The sequence below is a fragment of the Corythoichthys intestinalis genome, chromosome 8, assembly GCF_030265065.1.
Source record: "Corythoichthys intestinalis isolate RoL2023-P3 chromosome 8, ASM3026506v1, whole genome shotgun sequence".
NCBI classification, from domain to species: Eukaryota; Metazoa; Chordata; class Actinopteri; order Syngnathiformes; family Syngnathidae; genus Corythoichthys; species Corythoichthys intestinalis.
The window spans coordinates 31667146-31692334 of record NC_080402.1 but is presented as its reverse complement, the minus strand read 5'-3'; the positions used below and the strand labels follow the sequence as shown (position 1 = coordinate 31692334).

The 25189-nt window shown below is 37.1% G+C and overlaps 2 protein-coding genes across 6 annotated transcripts in view; one reads left to right on the top strand and one right to left on the bottom strand.

The window, feature by feature from the left end:
* pik3r5 (phosphoinositide-3-kinase, regulatory subunit 5) overlaps positions 1-25189 on the bottom strand; it is a 133523-nt gene that overhangs the window by 53949 nt on the left and 54385 nt on the right. The gene's annotated exons all lie outside the window — the stretch shown is intronic.
* ntn1a (netrin 1a) overlaps positions 1364-25189 on the top strand; it is a 113913-nt gene continuing 90087 nt past the window's right edge. For both annotated transcript variants that reach the window (XM_057843592.1, XM_057843591.1), the window contains exon 1: positions 1364-2397. In XM_057843592.1, coding sequence (XP_057699575.1) covers positions 1374-2397 — 1024 coding nt within the window. In that variant the 5' untranslated portion in view covers positions 1364-1373. The remainder of the gene's footprint in view (positions 2398-25189) is intronic.

Sequence of the window (25189 nt, the reverse complement as noted above, 5' to 3'; positions counted from 1 at the left end):
GTTAAGTCATAGCAAAATCAACAAAATAAAACCCTGGAAACACCAACAAACACTGGAAGACATACAGAAATAGGCAACATGACAGGTATGAGGTAGAAACCCTAACAAGAGGAGGCCTACTTTTGGCGATGTACAGCCGGCCAGATGGCAGACAGCAGTTCGGGGTGAGGGTCTAGCGAAAAAAAAAAAAGTTAATCGAGAACCAGGCAAGGAGGCCGACTTTAGCCAGCGTGAATGCTGAGCAAAGTGCCTCTTGGTCAGCTAGACAGCAAAAAGTGGCGGGAAGTTGCAGGTCATGGAAAAAAATGAAGAAAAAAAACAGGAATTTGTGTGGCAAAACCAAAAAAATGCACATGTGTAAATCTAAATACTGCATTATTCACAGTATATACTGTATTTTTGTTGAACCTCAGTTAAGAACCAAAAAAGTGGCAACCTCTAGATAGCTTTTATCACTGCTCAGCACTCCGATATTAGTATGTAGAGGAATGATGAAGGTAGTAAGGTGAGGCACGGTGTGACGTCACACTGTGACCAATTTCAGATACAGAACAAATTCAATTGAGAACGCAAGTGCGATTTAAAAAAAACAAACAAAAAAAACCTACACAGATAAACACCAGGGCATACTAACATTTCGATGCATGAAACAGTTTGAAATATTGGGAAATGGCTTTTGTGAGTCTTTAAATTAAAATTCTTGACAAAAATAAATAAATAAATTACATTCTACATTTATTTTAAAATATCTCAAAATTTAAAATAATACTGTAAATGACTATATGGGCCTCATCTAAATATTTTCTCAGTGATAAACATTAATATTACATGACTTTCTTTTTTCTTTTTGCAATTTTCTCAATAAAAAAGAAAATCACACATATTTTGAAAGTGACATGCATTCAGAAATACAGTTCATTAATTTGAAGATAAAACAATTCCGTCCTTTGCAAAAATGAAGGTCATTATTTTTTTCATTTTGTCATGACCAAAACTCTCGTTTTCCATTTGACAAAATTAAAGAATATACTGTATAATTCGCAAACGTCTCATGACCAGAAAAACTTCACATTTATTTTTCTTGATGACAAATAACTGTCGACACACATCAAAATAATATTTTCATGATTTAAAAAAAAAAAAAAAAAAAAACATCACATTTTTTTTCCTCTTTGAAAAGCGTTTTGTTTAAAAAATAAAAATAAAAAAATGCTCATGATGCTCTAGCTTATCCTTAAATACTTAATGGTTGGGTAATTCATGTGCACCTCTCTCCATCCAACTTTCTCCCTCCCCCTTCATCTCTCTCTGTCCTCCTCCTGCAGCAGCAGAAGCAGCGGCACTGACACTTCTGGACCCGACACGCACCGAACATGTTCCGGGCACTGGACGCTGCGCTCGCCGTGCTGCTGGCCGTCTCTTTGCGGAGCCCCTGGAGCGGCACCGGTGTCAGAGCGGCTGTCTTCTCGGCTCAAATCTCCCCCCCGGACCCGTGCTACGACGAGCACGGCAGCCCGCGCCGCTGCATCCCTGACTTTGTCAACTCGGCGTTCGGCAAGGAGGTGAAGGTGTCCAGCACCTGCGGCAGGAGTCCGGGCCGCTACTGCGTGCTGAGCTCAGCGGACAAAGGGGACGAGAGGACCCGCAACTGTCACACCTGCGACGCGTCCGACCCCAAGCGGAACCGTCCCCCGGCGTACCTGACTGACTTGAACAACCCGCACAACCTAACGTGTTGGCAGTCGGACAACTTTATCCAGTACCCGCAGAACGTCACGCTCACGCTCTCCCTGGGCAAGAAGTTCGAGGTTACCTACGTGAGCCTCCAGTTCTGCTCTCCGAGACCCGAGTCCATGGTGATTTACAAGTCCATGGACTACGGCAAGACGTGGGTGCCCTTTCAGTTCTACTCGACTCAGTGCCGAAAGATGTACAACAAGCCGAACCGGGCCGCCATCACCAAGCAGAACGAGCAGGAGGCAATCTGCACGGACTCACACACGGACATATTCCCGCTGAGCGGAGGTCTCATCGCCTTCAGCACGCTGGACGGCCGGCCCTCGGCGCACGACTTCGACAACTCCCCGGTTCTGCAGGACTGGGTGACGGCCACCGACATCCGTGTGACCTTCAGTCGCCTGCACACGTTCGGCGACGAGAACGAGGACGACTCGGAGCTGGCGCGGGACTCGTATTTCTACGCCGTGTCTGACCTGCAGGTGGGCGGCCGCTGCAAGTGCAACGGCCACGCGTCCCGCTGCGTCAAGGACCGAGACGGCGAGCTGGTGTGCGAGTGCAAGCACAACGCGGCCGGCCCGGAGTGCGACAGGTGCAAGCCCTTCCACTACGACCGGCCGTGGCAGAGAGCCACAGCCCGGGAGGCCAACGAGTGCGTTGGTAAGTGCCTGCTGCCTGTTTGTCTTTCCTCTACCCCTTCTGGACGAAACTTCTTGTTATACTTCATTTCGTTCGTTCCTTGCTTGACTATACTAATGGTTAAGTTAACCATTTGTTACACTGGTTAAAACAGTGTAAAACAAACTTAAATATGATCATGATTTAATTTTCTTTATTGCAGTAATGAAATCACATAAAGTCCGTAGTGGGCGATATAAAAGCATAACTTTTGCAAAAGCTTTTTTTTTTTTTTTTTTTTTCTTGCTGGGGACGGGACATATAATAAGACCAAACAGTTTGGGTGAACGAGGGCCAGGGCTACATTTCTCACCAATATGAACCTAATTAATTGATGCAAAACAAATCTGTATTGATTTATACTAACTTTCACACAGCAAATTTATAACGTTTTAATCTGACAATTTTTCTTAAATATAGTCTTTTCTCCATCTTGTTTTGAGTGTTAAAGGCTAGTTCACAGATTAATGCGTCAGATTCATCCACTTACTTTACGTAAATATTACTGTATTTTCGTATTAAACTCATACATCCAAAAGTCGGTCATTTTTCACCTAAATTAAGAAAAAAATGCTTTCAAGAAATGTTTTGAACAATATTTATTGTTTAATTAAGAACATTTCTGACAAACGGGATTTCATGATTAAATATACTTTTTTTTTTTTTTTTTTTATAAAAATTTAACTTTTTGATTGAAATAAGTCTGTTAAGCTTATTTTCAGCTAGCAATTTTTCTTATTTCAAGAAATCTAAGTGAGTAAAATTTACTTGAAGCACTGGCTGATAATTTTTACTTATTTCTAGCAGAATTACACTGAAATATGGGCAGTTTTTAGTTTTAAGGAGGTAGGTTTTCAGTTCAGTTCAGTTTAAGTTTATTGTCCCCTAAGAAGGGGAAACTTGTCTTACAGCAGGTAAGCATAACAGATAACACAACAACTCATACACGTACAATAAAATAACACAGACTACAAATTTAAAATGCTATAGACAATTTTGCATCTAAGTGCAAGAATTGTGCAAATTTAGCAACCCAATTGCACTGGCTAAGAAGGAGATCTTTGTCCTATTTAACTTAAAACAAGGGTATCTGAATCTATGTCTGAAGGGAGGACCTCAAACCTTTTGCAGTGCATATGTATTGGTTCAGATGATACACCATTCGATTCAAACAGTTGTTTTCAAAAACGAAACATTCTGAAAACTTCCGGAATAAATGTCTGTATTTTATTAACAAATTTAATTGGATTACTTATACACAAATTATATTAACATACACAAGAAATACAAACCTTTTAATCATCTCCAAAGTATCCAGGAATGCAATAAATAAATAAATAAATAAACAAACATTTGTCTTAATACCACTCAAAATTGTCTGTCTGAAAAAAATAAATAAAAAAATAAAAAAATAAAAAAAACAAAGAAAAATTAGTGTTGTGTTCCCCACCTACACAACATTTACGTTTTGGAAAAAAAAAAACTTCTAATATCCCTCGTTTTTGTAGGGGGTGGAGGAGGCGGCATATTGTATTGAGGGGAGGTCAAGTCATCAGCCAATGAAACGTGTGTTTGATTGAAAAACGGACTGGCAATGCAGCAAGTGAAAAGGGGTCAATGTAACTGAACATAATTAAAGTACCTTAATTCACTTAATAATGGTAGGGTCAATTCTCACCACATATGGGAAGACAATCTAACTGACCTAAATAACTGAAGCCGTTATATAATGCAAATAAGGCTACTTAAAAGTTGCCGCACTTTGAGCATCCTGAAAAAGTTGGTAGTGTTATGTCCCTACCGTCCCTATGCAAACCCTTGCATGAAATTAAAAGTGGTTTATGATGATGATTAGTACATGTTGCAGTACTAGTAATTGTAGTAGTATTCCATTATTGAGTGCAATGTGCAATTTTCTTCAATTATTCTCACATAACATAAATATTTCTCATCCATTTCATAAAATTTTCTGTTAATATTTCATGATGAGAATGACATCATTAATATTTGTCATGTTAGTATAATTTTACTATCTTAAAGCATTTTTTCTCCAATTTTTACATAATTTATTCATAAAATGATGGTGGTAATGATGATGATTATTGTATTGTTAAAAGTACAATTTTAAAAAATACTATTGTTTTTTCATATTATCATGAAAATTTATGATGACTTGTCAATTACACAATAATTATTTTCATAATAATTTGTTCTAATAGTCTTAACGTTTCCATGAATATCATTATACTGCTATTAAATTTGTATTATGATATTGTTCTTATCTACTATAAATACAATGCCAAGTTTTATTTGAAACTATGAGTCAATTCAGAACTGATCATTCATTGCATTAAGAAGAAATACAATGATCATAATAACCATAATCATGAAACAATCATTGGAAAGTTTTAGGTTTTCGGAAGTTTTACTTCTATGAGGGAGGATTAATATATATATAATTGCTAACTTCTCAATGATGTTTTATGAAGCATTATTCACAATGCATTTAAAACACAAAACATTAGTTGCGTGTTCACATGGGAAGTTCCTTTATATGTGCAACTCTGCATGATAATACACAGAAAAATACACTTACTACGATTATTTTCAATCAGCAGTATATTTTTAGGCATTCATTTGGCCGTATTATACTGAATTCCATTTCCACTTTTCAGCTAAAATGTGAACTGATGAAATATTGTTTGACAGTTAGCATGCACGCTGGCCTTTATGCCACATGGTAGGTGTTTAAAAGCTTTCTGTTTGTTGTCTTTTACCAAAACTCACATATACATTGGACGTGCTACTCCCCCAGCAAAGTTGTTTTTGTCAATGTAGACGAGGTTTGACGTTGCAAGTTATGTTTTTTGTTTTTCTTTTAAATATATTTAATGATATGTTTACAGTGTTAAAAGATGGAATACGCGTCGCTTGTTGTTTTAAGATTAAGACGAATTAAATTGACATTCCATATAAGCAACGCTGCACCTGCAAATTTGGGAATTAGCTTTTTCTGCTTGATGGAAAATTCAAAATGGGCTGTAAAGTTATTTCTCTGCCTAATTAAAACCATCCATTCATTATGCAGTGCGATGATTAGGGTAATGAGAGTGTAGAGGCCTATTCCATCTGATTTTGGGGGAGAGGCAGAGTACATCCTGAACTAGTTGCTTTCCAAAAAGCAGGGCACACACCTCAACAAACACACACAAACACCCATTCACATTCACTGATTAGAGTCTTCGATTAAGGTTAAATGCATGAGCTTTAATGTAAAACTAAACCAAACCTGGAGAAAACCCACGCATGAGGAAAACATGCCAACTCCACATATAGTAAGACCTAAGCAACTCACAAACCCTACTGAATTTGAATTTTGAGGCAGACATGTTTTAACAATAATATTCGTATTTGTAAAATATAATGAACACAAACATGCATACCTTTGTACACTTACCAAATCCTGCTATTATAACAGATTAGTAACACACAACATCGAGGAGGGAAGAAAAAGGATATGTCAGCGCTTCTATATTGAAGTGCACTTCACTAATTACAATCCATAAGGATCTTGAAAAACCCTCGTGCACCAACCCCCACCTCGCTGCCTTTTATTTACATATACACTCAATATATCTATTTGGGTTATTGAATCTGTACAGTGCAGGAAAGGTTTCTGACAAGCCCTGCCGAGCAATGTCAAAGGACTGTATATAAGAATAATACAAGTAGGTGGATTTCTAAATGGAGAAACGGCAGACGTCTTTTTCTTTTTTTCAAAATTCAGAGATTCTGTCTTCTTAAAAACAGTTCAATGGTGTCTTGGATTTTATTGTTTCCATGGACACACTTGAGACTGAAAACCTTAAATCTGATGTTAAGTCATCACACAGGGGGACACCATTTTTGTTGCTCTTGGTCTGACAGCTGTTTTAAACTCCTTTTTATAAGGTGCAGAATACGACACTGATCTTAGTTTTTTTCTATCACATCCGGTTTTAGACTGTAGGATCCCCGTTTACAGCACAAAATAAGGTTTCAAACAAATTACAAATGAATATTCTGTTTTCCGTAAATAAAATTACCATATTTTACGGAGTATAAGTCGTACTTTTTTCATAGTTTGGCTGGGCCTGTGACTTTTAGTCAGCTGCAACTCATATAAGTTGTATTTGACTCTGACTGCCGACAACCTGTAATGTTTTTTTAAGGCTATAGTTATTTAAAAAAAATAAAATTAAAAAAAAAAAAATTAAAATAAACTTTTAATATGTTAACAGATGCCTTAATAACCTGTTTTCCCCATTTTCCTATTATTAAAGTGTGTTTGTTCTTGGTTTCTGGTGAATTAAATTTGACCCCAAACTTGCGACGTATACTCAAGTACGACTTATATCATTTTTTTCCCTCTTCATTGTACATTCTGCTAGTGCGACTTATACTCAGGTGCGACTTATAGTCCGAAAAATACAGTATTCAGCATATAATAAAAAATGAAGTTGGTCATCCAGTGTGCTAAAATGACAAAAAGATGACAAAAAGATTTCTTAAATAGCATAATTATTGGAATTAAAATCATATTTTGAGACGATTCATCTAGTGTGATAAATTGAGCTATGTTGGCTGTAATTGTCATGGCCTTTTTGTTGTCGCCAATTTTTCTTTGTTCTCCAAAGTTTGTTTTTGTAGTGTAAATACAAAAACATAGTATAAAACTTCGATATTATTGTTTCTTTTATACATATGTTTGTACCTCGCAATTATATTTAAACATAAAAAACAAAATAGGATACATTTCAGAACACGATTAACTCAACTCCAATACTCTGAAATTGACGTGATTTCTGATCATGTGATCAGACCGGGGATATCTCTAGGCAGTACAATGAAGCTCCATGATAGCAAAAGTCATCTCACAAACAGCCTCCTGACTATTGCTAAAATTTCATGTTTCAACTTCATTCTTGTTCATCTTTTCCGTTGTTTCTTTGGTTCCACCATATTTGATACAAAGTACGTCAGCTGTTGCTTACAGAAGTCTGCTGGCTTACGGCTCGACTTTCCGTCATCTGCGCGAGAGATAAAACAGACGCGTGAAAGCAAACCCGATCGTCTGCACGTCGGCCAACGGTTTATAAAAAGGAGCCGTAAACACTGATAAGAGCGGAAAACGGATGGAATGATGTTTCGCCTTGTTGAGATCTACAGTGGATATAAAAAGTATCTACATGTCTTTCCAAATTCCCATTTTCTTTTTGTGTATTTAAAAAAATAGACCCAGCAAAATCCCTTCAACTATACCTTTAACCTTTACATATGAAGTGAGATAAATGTTTTAGAGCACAAAACCTGACAACTGACATTGCTGTTTAGACTTTTTCTACCCATGTACTTAGCAATGTTAGGGGTCAAAGGTTGAGTTGGTGGCTAGTTGATGATGGTTTTTAATCAAGTAGCAGAATATAATGCAATTTATCCAAAAAGTGAAGTTATACTCAGCTTTCTATCACCCAAAAAAGGCATCATGGAGGAGCTTTAGAAGATGAGGGATGATGTTTTATGAAGCGCACAAACATTAACCAGACTTACAGCCACATCTAAAGGCTATCAAAATGAGTACAGCAAACTGCACACGACTGCACAAAACAAAGTGAAACTTTCCAGATTGTCAATATAAGGAGAGAAAACTGATGAGAATAGACCCGCAGATGTCTGCCAAATTACCAACACCAACTTTAAATGTGACATGACAAAAAGATTTCTTAAATAGCATTATTATCGGAATTAAAATCATATTTTGAGACGATTCAACAATATACAACAATTTGGCAAAGGGCAGATGATGAGTAATGCGTCTTTAAATCTGCCGTTTAGCTCCTCCTGTCATTATAGCGCTCTGGCGCCTCCATCTTGGTGATGCCGTCAAAGAATTAGCAATTTCAGCGGATTTAGCTTTGAGCCCAATAAAGGAGGAAGCGTTTCTCAGCGATTCTGGTTCAAGTGGGGGTTTTTCGAACGATATTGTCGATCAAGAGGAAATATCTGACATACAGCCATATACATTTGTCACCCACAAAATGCAAGCCACTTCTTTGTTAAAACCTGTGTCTTGATCCCAGTATTTGACATAATAACACTTATCTTCCTCATCCGTCCAATGGTCCCTCGATTGTCAGACTTGTTTTGCCCATTCTTCACGGTGAACAGGATCTTATGGAAACCCAAAAAGGCTCACACCACTCTCCCTGGTGTAGCAACAAAAGTTTGCAGCACATTGGGCTAGCGCAGTGCTTCTCAATTATTTTCTGTTACGCCTCCCCAAGGAAGACGTAAATGTTTCGCGCCCCCCCAAACTCTCTGCCGCCACTGTAAATAGTATCATTTGTCTATAAAATTACTATTATAAATACGCATCTGCCTAACATTGTGTCCTTTTTTTCTAATAAAGAAAAAAAGTAACATAGATCAACTTATAATAAAGTATAACTTTATTAACATTGTTTGGACGCGCATCAATTTGCCTGAATTTCAAAAAAAGTCACTTCCAAACTGTAAAAAATACACTCAAGGTACATTTTTGACCATTTGATACAGAAAAATAAAATGTAATAAAATCAGTAAATAATAACAAATTAAAATTGATTAGAAACATTCACTCATGAGGACAATATGCCAAAAAATTAGACCGAAAAAACAAAACTGAGTAAAAGAAAAAAAGAGTGTCCTTGGACAGAAGGACAGTTTTTATTTTTGCTGCTCACAGTATTTACCTCCTTTGCAATGGTGTGGAGTTATTTTGAAATGAGCATGCTAACAATGCTCACTGGTCTACTGATATAACACTGACAAAGCAGGACGATTGTTGGCAATATTCGGCACGTTTTCACTGAAAAACAATCAAGCGGCTTATCAATGAGATTGGGGTCTAATGTCTTTAATTTGGCGTCTTAATTGATTTGGCTTCTGGCTGTCCGATATAATTATTTTTAGACACAGTAAACAGTGGTCTTTCCTCATCACCCACTGTATTAAAAGTCAAAACTAAAAGGCAAACGGCACGAAAAAAGTGCATTCTCAGCGGCCGCGGTAGAACCATAGGTGCGGGCGGTCGTCGTGATGATCCAAAGCCGAAAATGGCACTTCTCGGGCGGCGACGTGAGAACCGGACAAGACAGTGGGTCGCTGCGTGAGTGAGTCCGGTCGGGAAACGGCTTTCGAAAACGGCGGCGGCACACTGCTCTTCATATCTGTTTTCTGTGTGTGCTGAGTGCTCTTCCTTAGTTCAAAAATACTGCGCGCACTCTGAAAATGAGAGCGCCACTGCCACTCACTGAGTGGATGTGCAAGTACACTTTATTCCAGTGAGGCAAAAAAAAAAAACATGTTCCCCGAGGTCACATGCGCCCTGGCATCGCTCTGCGCCCCCCCAGGGGGGCGCGCCCCACTATTTGAGAAGTACTGGGCTAGCGTGACGCAAAAAATAGATGAATTAATCCGCAAAATTAGCTGAATCTGCATTCCTTCTACATACAATATTATGGCTGTACAGTGGAGATGATTTCATTCACCGACGTCACCTTCTTCTTCAACCCGAGACTCTAACCCAGGGATCGGGAACCTTTTTGGCTAAGAGAGTCATGAACATCACATATTTTTCCATGTAATTCCGTGAGAGCCATGCAATATGTTTAAATCTAAAAATACAAATAATGTGTGCATTTTATGTAATTTCAACACTTTTAAAGTACAAAAAGTCTCTGAATTCTTATGAATAACATTGTTGTGCTGTTGGTAATCAATGATGAGTATTTCTTACCATTTATGCGATTTCTGGTGCTGCATGGTTTTGCTGATGGTTTTGTAGTCTGGTTGATACTTGGTAAGGTTAAGCTTCATGCAGGCGTTGAGAAACTTAGGATGCGTCTCTTTTCATGTTTACGATGAAGCACCTTGAATCCTGTTTTTCCCCACCATGCACGGAGCACCATCACTTCAAACCAAGTTTATCCATCGGTAGATTTTTTTTCTTTAGCAAACTCAGTGAAGGACTTGAATAAATCCTCCCCTCTTGTTGTCCTTTTTATATTCAAAACCTTGCAATCACGCTGAACTGGGATAAATTACTTACGTCTATTGACTCATCCAAAGCGAGAGAAAAAAACGGTGCCACATTTATGTCCTTCACTTGCATTGCCTCAATTTGATTTGACATAATGATGGTACGATCGTAAACAGTTCTTGTGTCTTTTATCGGTTTAATTATCTTGTCTTTATCCTGTCCATACCTTCTGAAAAGTTCGATACTCCTCGTCTTTTTTGCCATCTTCTAATAAGGGTTTCTAAAATTAGCTGACTATGCGGAAAACGAAACTCAAAACGAGGGAAGTTTACTTCCTGATCTCACGCACATGCGCACATTGACAGCTATTTTCGACAGCAAAATACGGCAACCCCACTAGAACAGTGTGTCCGCCTCATCTGTGTTGCCTATATGATTGATAAATAGATAAATAGTAGGGCTGTTAAAATTATCGCGTTAATGGGCAGTAATTAATTTTTTTAAATTAATCACGTTAAAATATTAGACGCATTTAACGCACATGCCCCGCTCAAACAGATTAAAATGACAGCACAGTGTCATGTCCACTTGTTTCTTGTGTTTTTTGGTGTTTTGTCGCCCTCTGCTGGCGCTTGGGTGCGACTGATTTTATGGGTTTAAGCACCATGAGCATTGGTAATTATTGACATCAACAATGGCGAGCAATGGCTCAGTTTTTTTGATTGAACATTTTACAAACTTTATTAAAATGAAAACATTAAGAGGGGTATTAATATAAAAATTCTATAACTTGTACTAACATTTATCTTTTAAGAACTACAAGTCTTTCTATCCATGGATCGCTTTAACAGAATGTTAATAATGTTAATGCCATCTTGTTGATTTATTGTTAAAATCAACAAATACAGTACTTATGTACTGTATGAATGAATGAGAATGTTGAATCTGTCTTGTGTCTTATCTTTCCATTCCAACAATAATTTACAGAAACATATGGCATATTTTATAGATGGTTTGAATTGCGATTAATTACGATTAATTACTTTTTAAGCTGTGATTAACTCGATTAAATTTTTTTAATCGTTTGACAGCCCTAATAAATAGATAGATTGACACAACGGCATGTATTTTTGCCACTTTTCCACTAAAACTACTGCGAACCGGCTTTCTATTCGCCTGGGACCGTCGCCATTTCGCGCAATGTGCAAAGGAGTTTTTTTTTTTTTAAATAATTAAATGTTTGTCTGCGAGCCAGATGCAGCCGTCAAAAGAGCCAGATCTGGCTCACGAGCCATAGGTTACCGACCCCTGCTCTAGCCGGAAGTCACTCATTTTCATGGCGCGGGATTAAAAAAGTTGAACAAATATATCGATTGCTTCCACACACTTCCAAGCGATCCGTTTCATTCAGGAGCATAAAATACCGTGTGTGATATGAAATAAACATGCTTTCTGGTTTCTTATACGCTTTAAGTTCAGTGGATTGGATTAGATCTTCGCTAGGTCCACAATGTAAAGCCCTTGATGAGATAACAAATGTTACCATCAAATGTGCTTTTTTCATACACGTTAAAATAACGACTATTTGTACAGATATACTGTTGCAACACATGCAGACCGATAATATATTATTATAGTGGTGTAAAAACCTCATACGTTCTAGAAAAAAAACATTATATTAATGGAATTTAATCACAACATTTCTTCGGAACATTTAATTATCATACGGTGACACAGGGTTTGCTCCATATAATGCATGAAGAGTGTAGTTCTTAGCACTTCATAATTTTCACATCAGGATGTTCATATTATGATCATCTGTAAAGTTGGATTACATTCTTTAAACCTGGCAGAGATAATTCAATTTCTCTTTTACTGATTTCCTGTGGGGGAAAAAAAATTCTTCAATACCGAAACAAATCTGAAGCTGACCAGCATCCCAAAGCAGTCTGTATTTATCTTGATGTTGTATTAGTATTTTACATCAATGTTTCTTGCAAAAGCAAACAAACTATTTCAGCATTTGGCATAAAGAGTTATTGAACACAACCCAGCTGATGATTGACAACTGTGATTTTCAAGGCCCTGATGTGTGATCAAAATCATTTAGCATGAAATAAAAGCAATGCATGTTACAAATGGTTGCTTTTGTGCCATTTGTGGATATCTGGAGGATCTTGAAGCAATTAATGTCAGAGTTTTGGCAGGCACTCTCTTCTCAAGCAGGAATTTTGGAGCTACTCGTTGCTTGTCAGGATGCTCATTCCAGAAGCGATTGGGTTGTGATTAAATAACAGTTTTGCATTGAGAACCAATCCTAAGGGTGCTCTGATGAGGATTACAAAGCCAATACTCTATGTTTACATATACACAAGGGCGGAAATTTGGTCTCAACATTGGTAGGGACGATATAACGGCATAACCTGCATGTGCACTTTTTGCTCGGAAGGGCTACATTTGTCATGGATATGGACCTAATTAATTGATATACTAAATCAGGGTGCTCATTACGTTGATCATGATCGATCAGCCGATCAGAACGCTAGTGTGGGTTGCTCACGACACCCCAAAAAAATATATTACTTACACAGGTAATTATGATTCTGTTGTGTGCATGTTGTGTTGTGTGAGCAAGATATGAGGTTATGCAGCACCAGTCTGTCTCTAAACAGCTTCTTGCTCACATTTTTCTAGTTCTATTGTTTCGAGCAGAGTTCACTACATTTCGCACAGTTTAACTAACGTGAAACATAAACAGAAGGACACTTCTCTCTAAGCAGCTTCCTACTTCAGTTTTTGCAGGTTAGCAAGTTCACTCAGTTTAATCTTATCCTAACTCTGATGCAGGTCAGACTTTCAGTACCAAAATTAGTGGTGTGTTTCCCACCTCCACAACATAGGCGTCTTTTTAAATTACAATGGCTGCTGTTGGTCAAAAAAAATCCTCCCTTGTCTTCGAAGGGGACAGAGGAGACAGCATGTTGTCGACATGTATTTCTGTTGGGGCTGTGTGAGCTGTGTGTTTTTGTGTGTGTATGTCGGGAGTGGGTCAAGTCATCAGACAATCAAACGTGCGTTTGGGGGAGGGGGTGGACCGGTGGATTCAGGAAGTGAATAGGGGTAAATATAAGTTTGAAAATAATTTTTTTTTAAAAATTTCACTTATCGTAATAATGGTAGAGTCAGCCCCATCCTTACAACATATGGTAAGACAATGTAAATGACCTATATAACTGGACTCATTATATAATGTGTACAGTGGGGCAAATAAGTATTTAGTCAACCACTAATTGTGCAAGTTCTCCCACTTGAAAATATTAGAGAGGCCTGTAATTTCCAACATGGGTAAACCTCAACCATGAGAGACAGAATGTGGAAAAAAAAAAATGAAAATCACATTGTTTGATTTTTAAATAACTTATTTGCAAATCATGGTGGAAAATAAGTATTTGGTCAATACCAAAAGTTCATCTTAATACTTTGTTATGTACCATTTGTTGGCAATAACGGAGCCCAAACGTTTTCTGTAACTCTTCACAAGCTTTTCACACACTGTTGCTGGTATTTTGACCCATTCCTCCATGCAGATCTCCTCTAGAGCAGTGATGTTTTGGGGCTGTCGTTGGGCAACACAGGCTTTCAACTCCCTCCACAGATTTTCTATGGGGTTGAGATCTAGAGACTGGCTAGGCCACTCCAGGACCTTGAAATGCTTCTTACGAAGCCACTCCTTTGTTGCCCTGGCTGTGTGCTTGGGATCATTGTCATGCTGAAAGACTCAGCCACGTCTCATCTTCAATGCGCCTGCTGATGGAAGGAGATTTTCACTCAAAATCTCTTGATACATGGCCCCATTCATTCTTTCCTTTACACAGATCAGTCGTCCTGGTCCCTATGCAGAAAAACAGCCCCAAAGCATGACGTTTCCACCCCCATGCTTCACAGTGGATATGGTGCAATTCAGTATTCTTTTTCCTCTAAACACGAGAACCTGTGTTTCTACCAAAAAGTTCTTTTTTGGTTTCATTTGACCATAACACATTCTCCCAGTCCTCTTCTGGATCATCCAAATGCTCTCTAGCGAACCGCAGACGGGCCTGGACGTGTACTTTCTTCAGCAGGGGGACACGTCTGGCAGTGCAGGATTTGAGTCCCTGGCGGCGCATTGTGTTACTGATAGTAGCCTTTGTTACTGTGGTCCCAGCTCTCTGTAGGTCATTCACTAGGTCCCCCCGTGTGGTTCTGGGATTTTTGCTCACCGTTCTTGTTATCATTTTGACGCCACGGCGTGAGGAGGGAGTTGAAAGTCCGTGTTGCCCAACGACAGCCCCAAAACACCACTGCTATAGAGGAGATCTGCATGGAGGAATGGGCCAAAATACCAGCAACAGAGTGTGAAAAGCTTGTGAAGAGTTACCGAAAACGTTTGGGCTCCGTTATTGCCAACAATGGGTACATAACAAAGTATTAAGATGAACTTTTGGTATTGACCAAATACTTTTTTTCCACCATGATTTGCAAATAAATTCTTTAAAAGTCAAACAATGTGATTTTCTTTTTTTTTTCACATTCTGTCTCTCATGGTTGAGGTTTACCCATGTTGACAATTACAGGCCTAATATTTTCAAGTGGGAGAACTTACACAATTAGTGGTTGACTAAATACTTATTTACCCCACTGTATAAGGTTGCTTAAAAGTTGGTGAGGACAATTTGAGCATCCCGAAAAGTTGGTAGTGTTATGTCCTTATGCAAACCTACACCCTTGCATAAACACAATATACTACAGCATTTTTTAAATTCCCGTTGCTACCACTCAACCCAGCTTTTCAATTCACTATTGCCTTTTGGGAGGGGTGATTATGTAAATTAGCCCCATTTTCTGTAACACTTGGGCGGAAGTGCAGAAAGGCTCTCTCACAGGTATTTTCAAAAATAGACTAAAATTATTTACTTTGGTGTTTCATTTCACACCTGATGGATGGTTGGCAACTACATGTTTTAAAAAGGTATTTCCCCAAAATATTTCCTATTTAAAATTTTAGATTTAGTGTTAAGTCTCCAACGTATAGCAGGCAGATCCCACAGTGTGAGTCTGTGTTTTCTGCAATAGGCCCTTGTTTTTTCGGAAACAGTTTGGTAGGCCGCCATGCAGCCACTGCAGGAAGCATGTCATGTGTCGTTTTTTGGCGTGTTCCCACTTCCACTTGTCTCTTTTCATTGGTGCTTGAACTTTTTTACAAAGGCCAGAACAATGTTTTAACCAAAGTTGTTATTGCAAAGACCCAGTTTTTACAATGTGGTCATTTCACCCTGGTAGAAACAGACAATAATTGGTCCCAAGAGGATCTTTGGCTTCATTTTGCTGTTTTTTTTTTTTTTTTTTTTTAAAAGAAACCTGGAGCAATTATTGCACAATTCTGCTTGTACAGAAATATTAATGCTTACATTAGATCGACATTGTCAGTGATGTTTACTCCAACTGTAGAACAGTACTGTATCATTCTTGATCAACTGCCACTTCAGTATAAAGACATTTTCACCACTGAAAACCAAAAATAAAATGAACTATAATTGGCATATTCGCATTACTGGACACATGATGAAGACAGAACAGGAAATAGTTTGTTGGCAAGCTTCTCACGTTATTTTCATGCTAGCAGTTACGCTACGATGTATTCAGCTACATGAAATGTACATGAGCATCAACTTCGTAAAACTTGCCAATACAATTGGCATTTACAGTAGTCTTAAAATCAGAGTAGAATTTACGCTCACAACTTAAAAGTAATAGTATCAATCAAACACCATCTTTTCTTTAAAATGCTCCCGCCTATCATTTATGTTTATGAAATAGCATGCCACTGTTTTGTACTTAAAGAGTTATAATTCAATTCACAATTTAATAGAATGAAAATAATTGATCAGTTTGTGTATAATTATTTCAATGTTTTAATGTGGATTAGTTAGCATTAAGCTAGCTGACTTTGGAGTTACAAACTTACACTACTAGCCAAAAGTATTGTTACGCTTTGAAAAATCATGTGATGCTTCTATAATATGTGTTATCAACAGCACCTGTTACTTACCTGTGTGTACCACATTAAGCATGAAGAAAAGAAAGAAGACCAAAGCACTGTCTGAGGACTTGAGAAGTAAAATTGTGAGGAAGCATGGGCAATCTATAGGCTACAAATCCATCTCCAAAGACTTGAATGTTCCTATGTCTACTGTGCGCAGTGCCATCAATAAGTGTAAAGCCCATGGCACTGTGGCTAACCTCCCTAGATGGTGACGGAAAAGAAAAATTGACGAGAGATTTCAACAAAAGATTGTGCGGATGATGGATAAAGAACTTCGACTAACATCCAAACAAGTTCAAGCTGTGCTGCAGTCCGAAGGTACAACAGTGTCAACTCCAACTATCTGTCGGCGTCTGAATGAAAAGGGACTCTATGGTAGGATACCCAGAAAGACCCCACTTCTGACCCAGAGACATAAAAGACATAACAAAAATCCAGGCTGGAGTTTGCCAAAACTTACCTGAGAAAGCCAAAAACGTTTTGAAAGAATGTTCTGTGGTCAGATGGGAAAAAAGTAGCTTTTTGAGAAAAGGCTTCAGCATAGAGTTTACAGGGGGGAAAAAACGAGGCCTTCAAAGAAAATAACACGGTCCCCACAGTCAAACATGGCGGAGGTTCCCTGATGTTTTGGGGTTGCTTTGCTGCTTCTGGCACAGGACTGCTTGACCGTGTGCATGGCATTATGAAGTCTGAAGGCTACCAACAAATTTTGCAGCATAATTTTGGGCCCGATGTGAGAAAGCTTGGTTTCCGTCAGAGGTCATGGGTCTTCCAGCAGGACAATGACCCAAACACACTTCAAAAAGCACTAGAAAATGGTTTGAAAGAAAGCACTGGAAACTTCTAAAGGGGCCAGCTAGAGTCCAGACCTGAATCCCATAAAACACCTGTGGACATATTTGAAAATGGCAGTTTGGAGAAGGCACCCTTCAAATCTCAGAGACCTGGAGCAGTGGGCCAAAGAAGAATGGTCTAAAATTCCAGCAGAGCATTGTAAGAAACTCATTGATGGAATACCGGAAGCGGTTGTGTGCAGTTATTTTGTCTAAAGGTTGTGCTACCAAGTATTCGGCTGAGGGTGCCAATACTTTTGTCTGGCCTATTTTGGGAGTTTTGTACAAAATGATAATAATGTTATTTGATTTTTTTCGTTCTCTTTTGTGTTTTTTATTCCAAGCAAAATAAATGAAGATATTTCTACCAAAGCATTTGTCATTGCAATCATTTTCTGGGAGAAATTGAACATTATCTGACAGAATTGCAGGTGTGCCAATACTTTTGTCCAGCAGTGTATGTGGTTTGTTTAACTTGTTGCCAGACCTCCTTTTGTTTGACCATCAGGGCATACTTTTAACCGAATATCATAGACTTCCCTACACGTTGACGAGACACGGGGCTCGGGGCCGATCCGTAGAGGGCCTTTTTTAAAAAAACTTTCCAAACTTTCAAAAATTCAAATATTTTCAAAACCAAAGCCACTAGCGACCTAAAACCAAAACAGCACCTCCCATAGGCATATATGAGTCTCCATGAGCAGTGGCATCAAAAAAATCAAAGTCGTTCCATAATAAAATCCTGATTCATTATTTTTTATACAAGTATAACAAAACTTAAAATGGCTATAAAATGCTCAGATTTTATGCTAGATGCACAAAAATCACAAAATGTAGAGTAAACCACCTACATAATCCAACATGGCGGCCGTCACAAAACAAATAGCTTTTTAAGTTGAAAATTCTTGTTAATAAATGCTTAAATCTCGCAATTTCTATTGATATGAACATAGAACATTCTAGATTCTTGGTTAAAAGTATAAAAACGGGTAGTTATCATTCATTTTACATAAATATTTCAAGCTTAAGCAGTGGTATTGTGTGATCCGACATGGCAGCCTTCACGAAAGACAGAGCTTTTTAAGTTGAAAATTCTTGTAAATAAATGTCTAAATGGCGCAATTTCTATAGAAATGAACGTAAAACAGTCTATATTGTTGGTTAAAAGGAAAAAAACGGACAGTTATCGTTCTTTTACGTGAGTAAGAAAAGTTACACTAATTTTATCCATTGATTTTTTTCACGTTTCAAAGTGCATACATGTTGCAATTTAATATAATAATTACTTTGAATTCTTGACCAAATCACTCCTGATACACCCCTTCCTGCTTTTATGCAGTAAAACTTTTGTCCTATTTCCACCTAAATCCGGCGTTAGAACGCAGCGTGTGTTTGAGTTTATAACAGTGAAAGCCAACTCAACGTTCTGCCTGGGTCGACCCCCTATGGAAAGTTGTGGCGCAATGTCTGTGGGAGCTGTCTTGTCAAATGATGGTGGAGTCTATGCGAATATTTTATTTAAAATTCCGTAATGCTTGATTTTATTTGACTTTGGAGTTTCCACGCAATACAGTTCAACAACACATTCAACAAGAAAAAGCTGATTCAGATTCTCTGTCAATGTTTTGGGGACAGTTTTGCATGAAGCTCATGTATTTGATTTTATTTGATTCTTTGAAGGCATTTTTCCTTGTCCAACTAGTTTGTACCTAAACAAAGGAGTCCACATTTATATTTCAAGCAATTAGTGTGCTAATGACTACTGTGATTCATACAAATACCCAAGCAATGACTAGTATCCCCCTGAAAAATCAGCTTGATTGCTGCAAGCTGTAAAGTTGAAGGTGTTTCATGGACATGAGGCGCACACACTGATCTTTTGACATCATATCGTTAGCATGCATAATGAACTAAATTGTGTTAACAAGGGGGTTTGGCTGGTGATGTGCGCATGCTGTGATTTGGCATAAGTTGTACACGCGTGAGAGCGGGAACGCCAAGAATTTGTGTGGAATCAATACGCAGCGCCAGAAAACAAGTAAATGTGGTCACACTTAACACTTAAGTAACTTTCACTCATTATCTCGATGAGGGAATCTGGCTGACTTGAATGAACAGAATTGCCCCCTTTAAAGCTAAAATAGGGAACAACTGTTTTCCCTAAGTTCAGAACAACTGCGATGAATTCTAGGCAACTACTTTTCTAAGCCACAAACATATTGTGAGACAAGCCAATCAACATACTTTTTATCCTTCTGTTTTATGACATTAAAGCGCTGACACGTACTTTCACCGAAAAATGAGGGAAAGGGTGTCGCTTTAAACATATGGAAACATCGGTCAAATAATAAGTGCTTCAACATAATGACATCATTGTTGGGAGTGAGACTTTGAGGTGGATAGAAGCACTAAATTTTTACAACTTGAAGTATTGTATTTTTGTGATACTGAAACGTTGCCTGTATAATAGGAGTTGGCAACTCTTAAAAACTCAAAAGCTGACTGAAACTGAGAGAGTCAGCGTGATAGCATTTCATGATGCCGAATGTCTCTGAGACTTATGCGTGGGTGGTGGTGGTGTTCTAAACAATATTGTAAGCACTGTACTATAGTATATAATAGATAGACAGTCAGGCTGAACGATATTGGAAAAAAACTGAGATTGTGACTTTTTAGGGATTTGCGATGCATTGCGATATACAGTATATTTTAATACTAAAACTAGAAGAATTTCAACTGATGACTTAAATAGCTCTGTTTGGGAAGACTTTGGTTGACTCACCATGACCACATTGTGTTCATATAACACATCCCGGCCGTTTTACTGGATTTTGACTGATTTTGCAAGGACCACAGAAAATTCTGTTCTATTGCTATATAAACATGGAACCCACCAAAAGAAAGATTAGACGCTCTTCTTTCAGCAGAAAAAAAATGTTAGTTCATATATTTTTCCATTCTTTAGAAATCAGTATTAGAAAATAGCTTAGTTTGAGCAATTTTCCAATTTCTGATGAAAAAACAAACAAATTGAGCTTTTTGTAAAAGCATACATTTCAAACATAACTTTGACTTTAACACAGCTATTTTTCGCTTTCGTGACATCCCAAACATCTGAATTGTGTTTTCGTTCTACAAAATAACATAAACAACAAGACAAATAGAGCTTTTGATCGCAAAGTAAAAATGTGGTTACACATAACTAAACTATTGAACTGTTGAACTACTTGCGCACATAACAACAGGGGAGGCTCTTGGCTGCTCCCGGTTGAATGAGGTGGCTCCCAGTAATCTGATGAGTTCGGATCAGGATTGGTCTCACTTTTTTCATCATCTTCATCATCTTCATCGTTGGTTTCAACCTTGTTCTCAGGAGTAACGCAGCGTGAGCTCCGCAGAGCGCGTGTGGAACCTGACGCTGTTGTGGCCGTCACCATCTGTCTCATCAAGATAGATTTTTTTTTTTAATCCTTCTATGACGATGGTTTTGTTTTCTTATCAAAACACTCCTCCAGTGTCGTTTGCCTTTTTTTCCCGATCGTTCTCCACATTTTTCTCAAATTCTCACGCATCTTCACAAGATCCCTCCAACTTCCATTTCCTGACTATTCTTCTTCACTTCCTTTCTTGGCCCGGGATGAGTTCTTACAAAATGCGCTACTGCCCTCCAGTGGCCAGTTTTATTGCTTTAAAATGAGTTTTGAGCTTTGTGCATTGCAGTTTAGGTGCCATAGAACCTAGAAATGCCTCTTGTCAAAAAAAAAAAAAAAAAAAAAAAAAAAAAAAAGTAAAAGACATATAAATACATTTTTTGGACACTTAAACAATTAAAATTATAACGTATTTATACGTTTTTGGGAGCCAATGAGGTAAAAAACCATGTATTACAAAAAATATATGTACACATTTTTTAAATGATACTTTGTGGAAAAAAGTGAAAAAACATAAATTTTATATATATATATATATATATATATATATATATATATACATATATATACACATACATACATACATACATACAGTTGTGGTCAAAAGTTTACATACACTTGTGAAAAACATAATGTCATGGCTCTCTTGAGTTTCCAGTTATTTCTACAACTCTGATTTTTCTCCGATAGAGTGATTGGAACAGATACTTTATTCTTTGTCACAAAAAACATTCATGAAGTTTGGTTCTTTTATGACTTTATTATGGGTTAACAGAAAAAGTGATTCACTTTTTTCTGTTCACCCATAATATATATATATATTAGGGCTGTCAAACGATTAAAATTTTTAATCGAGTTAATTACAGCTTAAAAATTAATTAATCGTAATTAATCGCAATTAATCGCAATTCAAACCATCTATAAAATATGCCATATTTTTCTGTAAATTATATATATATTCTGTAAAATAAATTGTTGGAATGGAAAGATAAGACACAAGATGGATATATACATTCAACATACGGTACATAAGGACTGTAGTGGGCATTTCACTCTACTGTCATTTAAATCTGTCTATGCTGTCCTCATTCCGAAGCGTCTACTTTTTCCAAAGCTAGACAGCTAGTGAACGACGCCTTAATAATCAGACTTCTTCCTTTTTCATCTGATTTATTAATAAAATGGCCTCAAACCACTGTCCTCTTTAGACCGTAGTGAAACAACAACAAAAAAGTACACAGCATTGCATTAGCAACAACGTTAGCTTAGCATGCTATACAGGTTCACTAAACATAAACAAAAAGCGTCTCATACAAAAAATATAACATTTCGCTTACTAACATAATATGTACATTCTTTACAACAACCATAATTACGGACAAATCTTGTCCAAGGATCATATAAGCACAACATTATCAGCCCGAGACGTCGTGCAGCCATAATGAAGAAAAGAAGAAAATAATAAACCATGTCGCAAAGCGACCACAAGAGTTCGCTGTTGGACAGCGCAAAAAGCCTTGCTGTAAACCTTACCAAAAGGCAGACTACTTTCTGAGCGGGACATGTGCGTTAATTGCGTCAAATATTTTAACGTGATTAATTAAAAAAATTAATTACCGCGCGTTAACGCGATAATTTTGACAGCCCTAATATATATATATATATATATATATATATATATATATATATATATATATATATATATATAATTTATATATATTATTTATATATATATATATATATATATATATATATATATATATATATATATATATATATATATATATATATATATATATATATATTAGGGCTGTCAAACGATTAAAATTTTTAATCGAGTTAATCACAGCTTAAAAATTAATTAATCGTAATTAATCGCAATTCAGGCCATCTTTAAAGTATGACATATTTTTCTGTAAATTATTGTTGGAATGGAAAGATAAGACACAAGACGGATATATACTTACAACATACTGTACATAAGTGCTGTATTTGTTTATTATAACAATAAATCCACAAATGGCATTATTAACATGCTGTTTAAGTGATCCATGGATAGTAAAACTTGTTCATAAAAGATAAATGTTATAGTTACAAGTTCTAGTAATTTTATATTAAAACCCCTCTTCATATTTTCGTTTTAATAAAATTTGTACAATTTTCAATCAAAAGTAGAGTTAATATAATAAGAAGAATAAAAATAACAATAATAAGAATTGAGTGACCAGACTCTGAGTAATGCCGGTTCACTTTGCATTGTTGTTTAGCTGTGTGAGAATAGGGCCTCATTACTACAGACTGAAGTGCTTTTCTTTTTGTGAATTTTTTTTTTTTTTTTTGAGAGATAGCAATATTATTTTTGTTGTGCTTTCACTAAATGATACTTCTGTTTGTTGTGAAGGAGTTGCAGAAGCTTATGCCAATAAACGGCGCAACCCAAAGAACGCCTGTGTCCACTCGCCTTTATAACAGATATATCTCTGTGCATATCTTACCCAAAATACAACAAGAGACACATAATTGCCACTAAAAGAAAGCAAACTTACCGAAATATGTGTGGAGCACAAAGCAACAGCATAAACGTCTCACAACTACTAATTCTCCCACTATTAGAAGGAATAACATTAGTATGGAACGGCGCTGCGCTGCCCCCAAGCGGCCGGTGGCATTCTCTTCACTCTTAATGTCCATAAACGGCCTCATTGAAATCTGTTTGAGGCAATGCGAGAGCGGCTCATTCAGTGCATGCGTTAATTGCGTCAAATATTTTAACGTGATTAATTTAAAAAATTAATTAACTCCCGTTAACGCCATAATTTTGACATCTCTAATATATATACAGTGGGGAGAACAAGTATTTGATACACAGTCAATGGGAAAACCCATTGGCAGTGTATCAAATACTTGTTCTCTCCACTGTACATAATATATACATATATATATATATATATATATATATATATATATATATATATATATATATATATATATACATATATATATATATATATATATATATATATATATATATATATATATATATATATATATATATATATATATATATGTATATATATATATATATATATATATATATATATATATATATGTATGTATATAATATATATAGGGCATGATGCGCTACTTTGTGGTTTTTCAATTATCGTGGCGGGTTGTGGTCCCCATTAACCGCAAAAAACGAGGGATCACTGCATATCCCTTTATCTTTATCAAATATTCTTTCCTCATGATTTTTTCAGTTAATGGACCTCAAAAGCTTTAGCACAATAAAGTTATTTAATGACAGGTCAGAACCGCTGACAAACATCTGCTAGGCAACAGTCACACAAGTCGCCTACGGGACCACCATGTGCGAGTGAAAGCCCATCAGCTTTGCAGGGCTGCAGCTCCAAGCAGCTACACATGATTAATGGCAGGATGAAGTTACAGGCAGCAGTGGTGGCGGAATCTGAGCGACACACCGCTGTTGCTTCATCTTAAACCTCGTCATTTCAAATACAACGTACACATAAACGTTTGATATGGTTTCATTTTGGACTGACTATAACTTCTACTGGTACAACACGTTATAACATTTAATTTTAGTACTATTTATATTGCTATTATTACCTCTTTTTGTACAACTTGTTACTTCTAAGACGTTAACATTTAAGATTCAATACAGTAGCACTATAATCCAGTTTATTTTGTTATTAATTGAATTATGCAGTATTTAGAAACAATTATAAATTTAACGGGAAGCATCTATGTGGATTTCAAAACAAGGGAATCTCATAACTCGGGTTTCCAAGCACAACAAAAATGTCGTATGATGTCTTTAGATAAGAACCTTTCCTCACAAGCATGGAAAGACCAGAACACACACACAGACATGCAAACACACACAAACAGCACATAAAGCTACTGCACCTGCAATGCATCAAACTTTCATTTCGCGTCAAACAAGCAGACTGGAAAAAAAACAATGTCATTGGAATTCCCAGTGTGTGATGGTGCTCAGGCTAATTTATTACCAATTGCTTTGTCTTTGCCATATAAGTCACGGCTCAGGGTTGGGTGCATGTGTGTGTGTGCCATCAGGTCATGAGGGCTATTTAACACCCAGTCGTCATGGATGCCTTCCAGTCCTGCTGGTGTTTGTGTGTCATCCTTGAAGTATGCTTTGTGCCACGTGTTTGCTTTTCATTGTTTTTCATTTTTCATTTTACAGTTGCACAAAGAGATATCAGTCAGCAGAGGTCAGCACTGGATGCCGGCCCGCGTGGTAGTTATCGACAGTGGCACAAATTTATGAAGATTTTTGCTTCACTTAGGTTCAAAATGACTAGTTGCAAGTGTATAGTTCAAG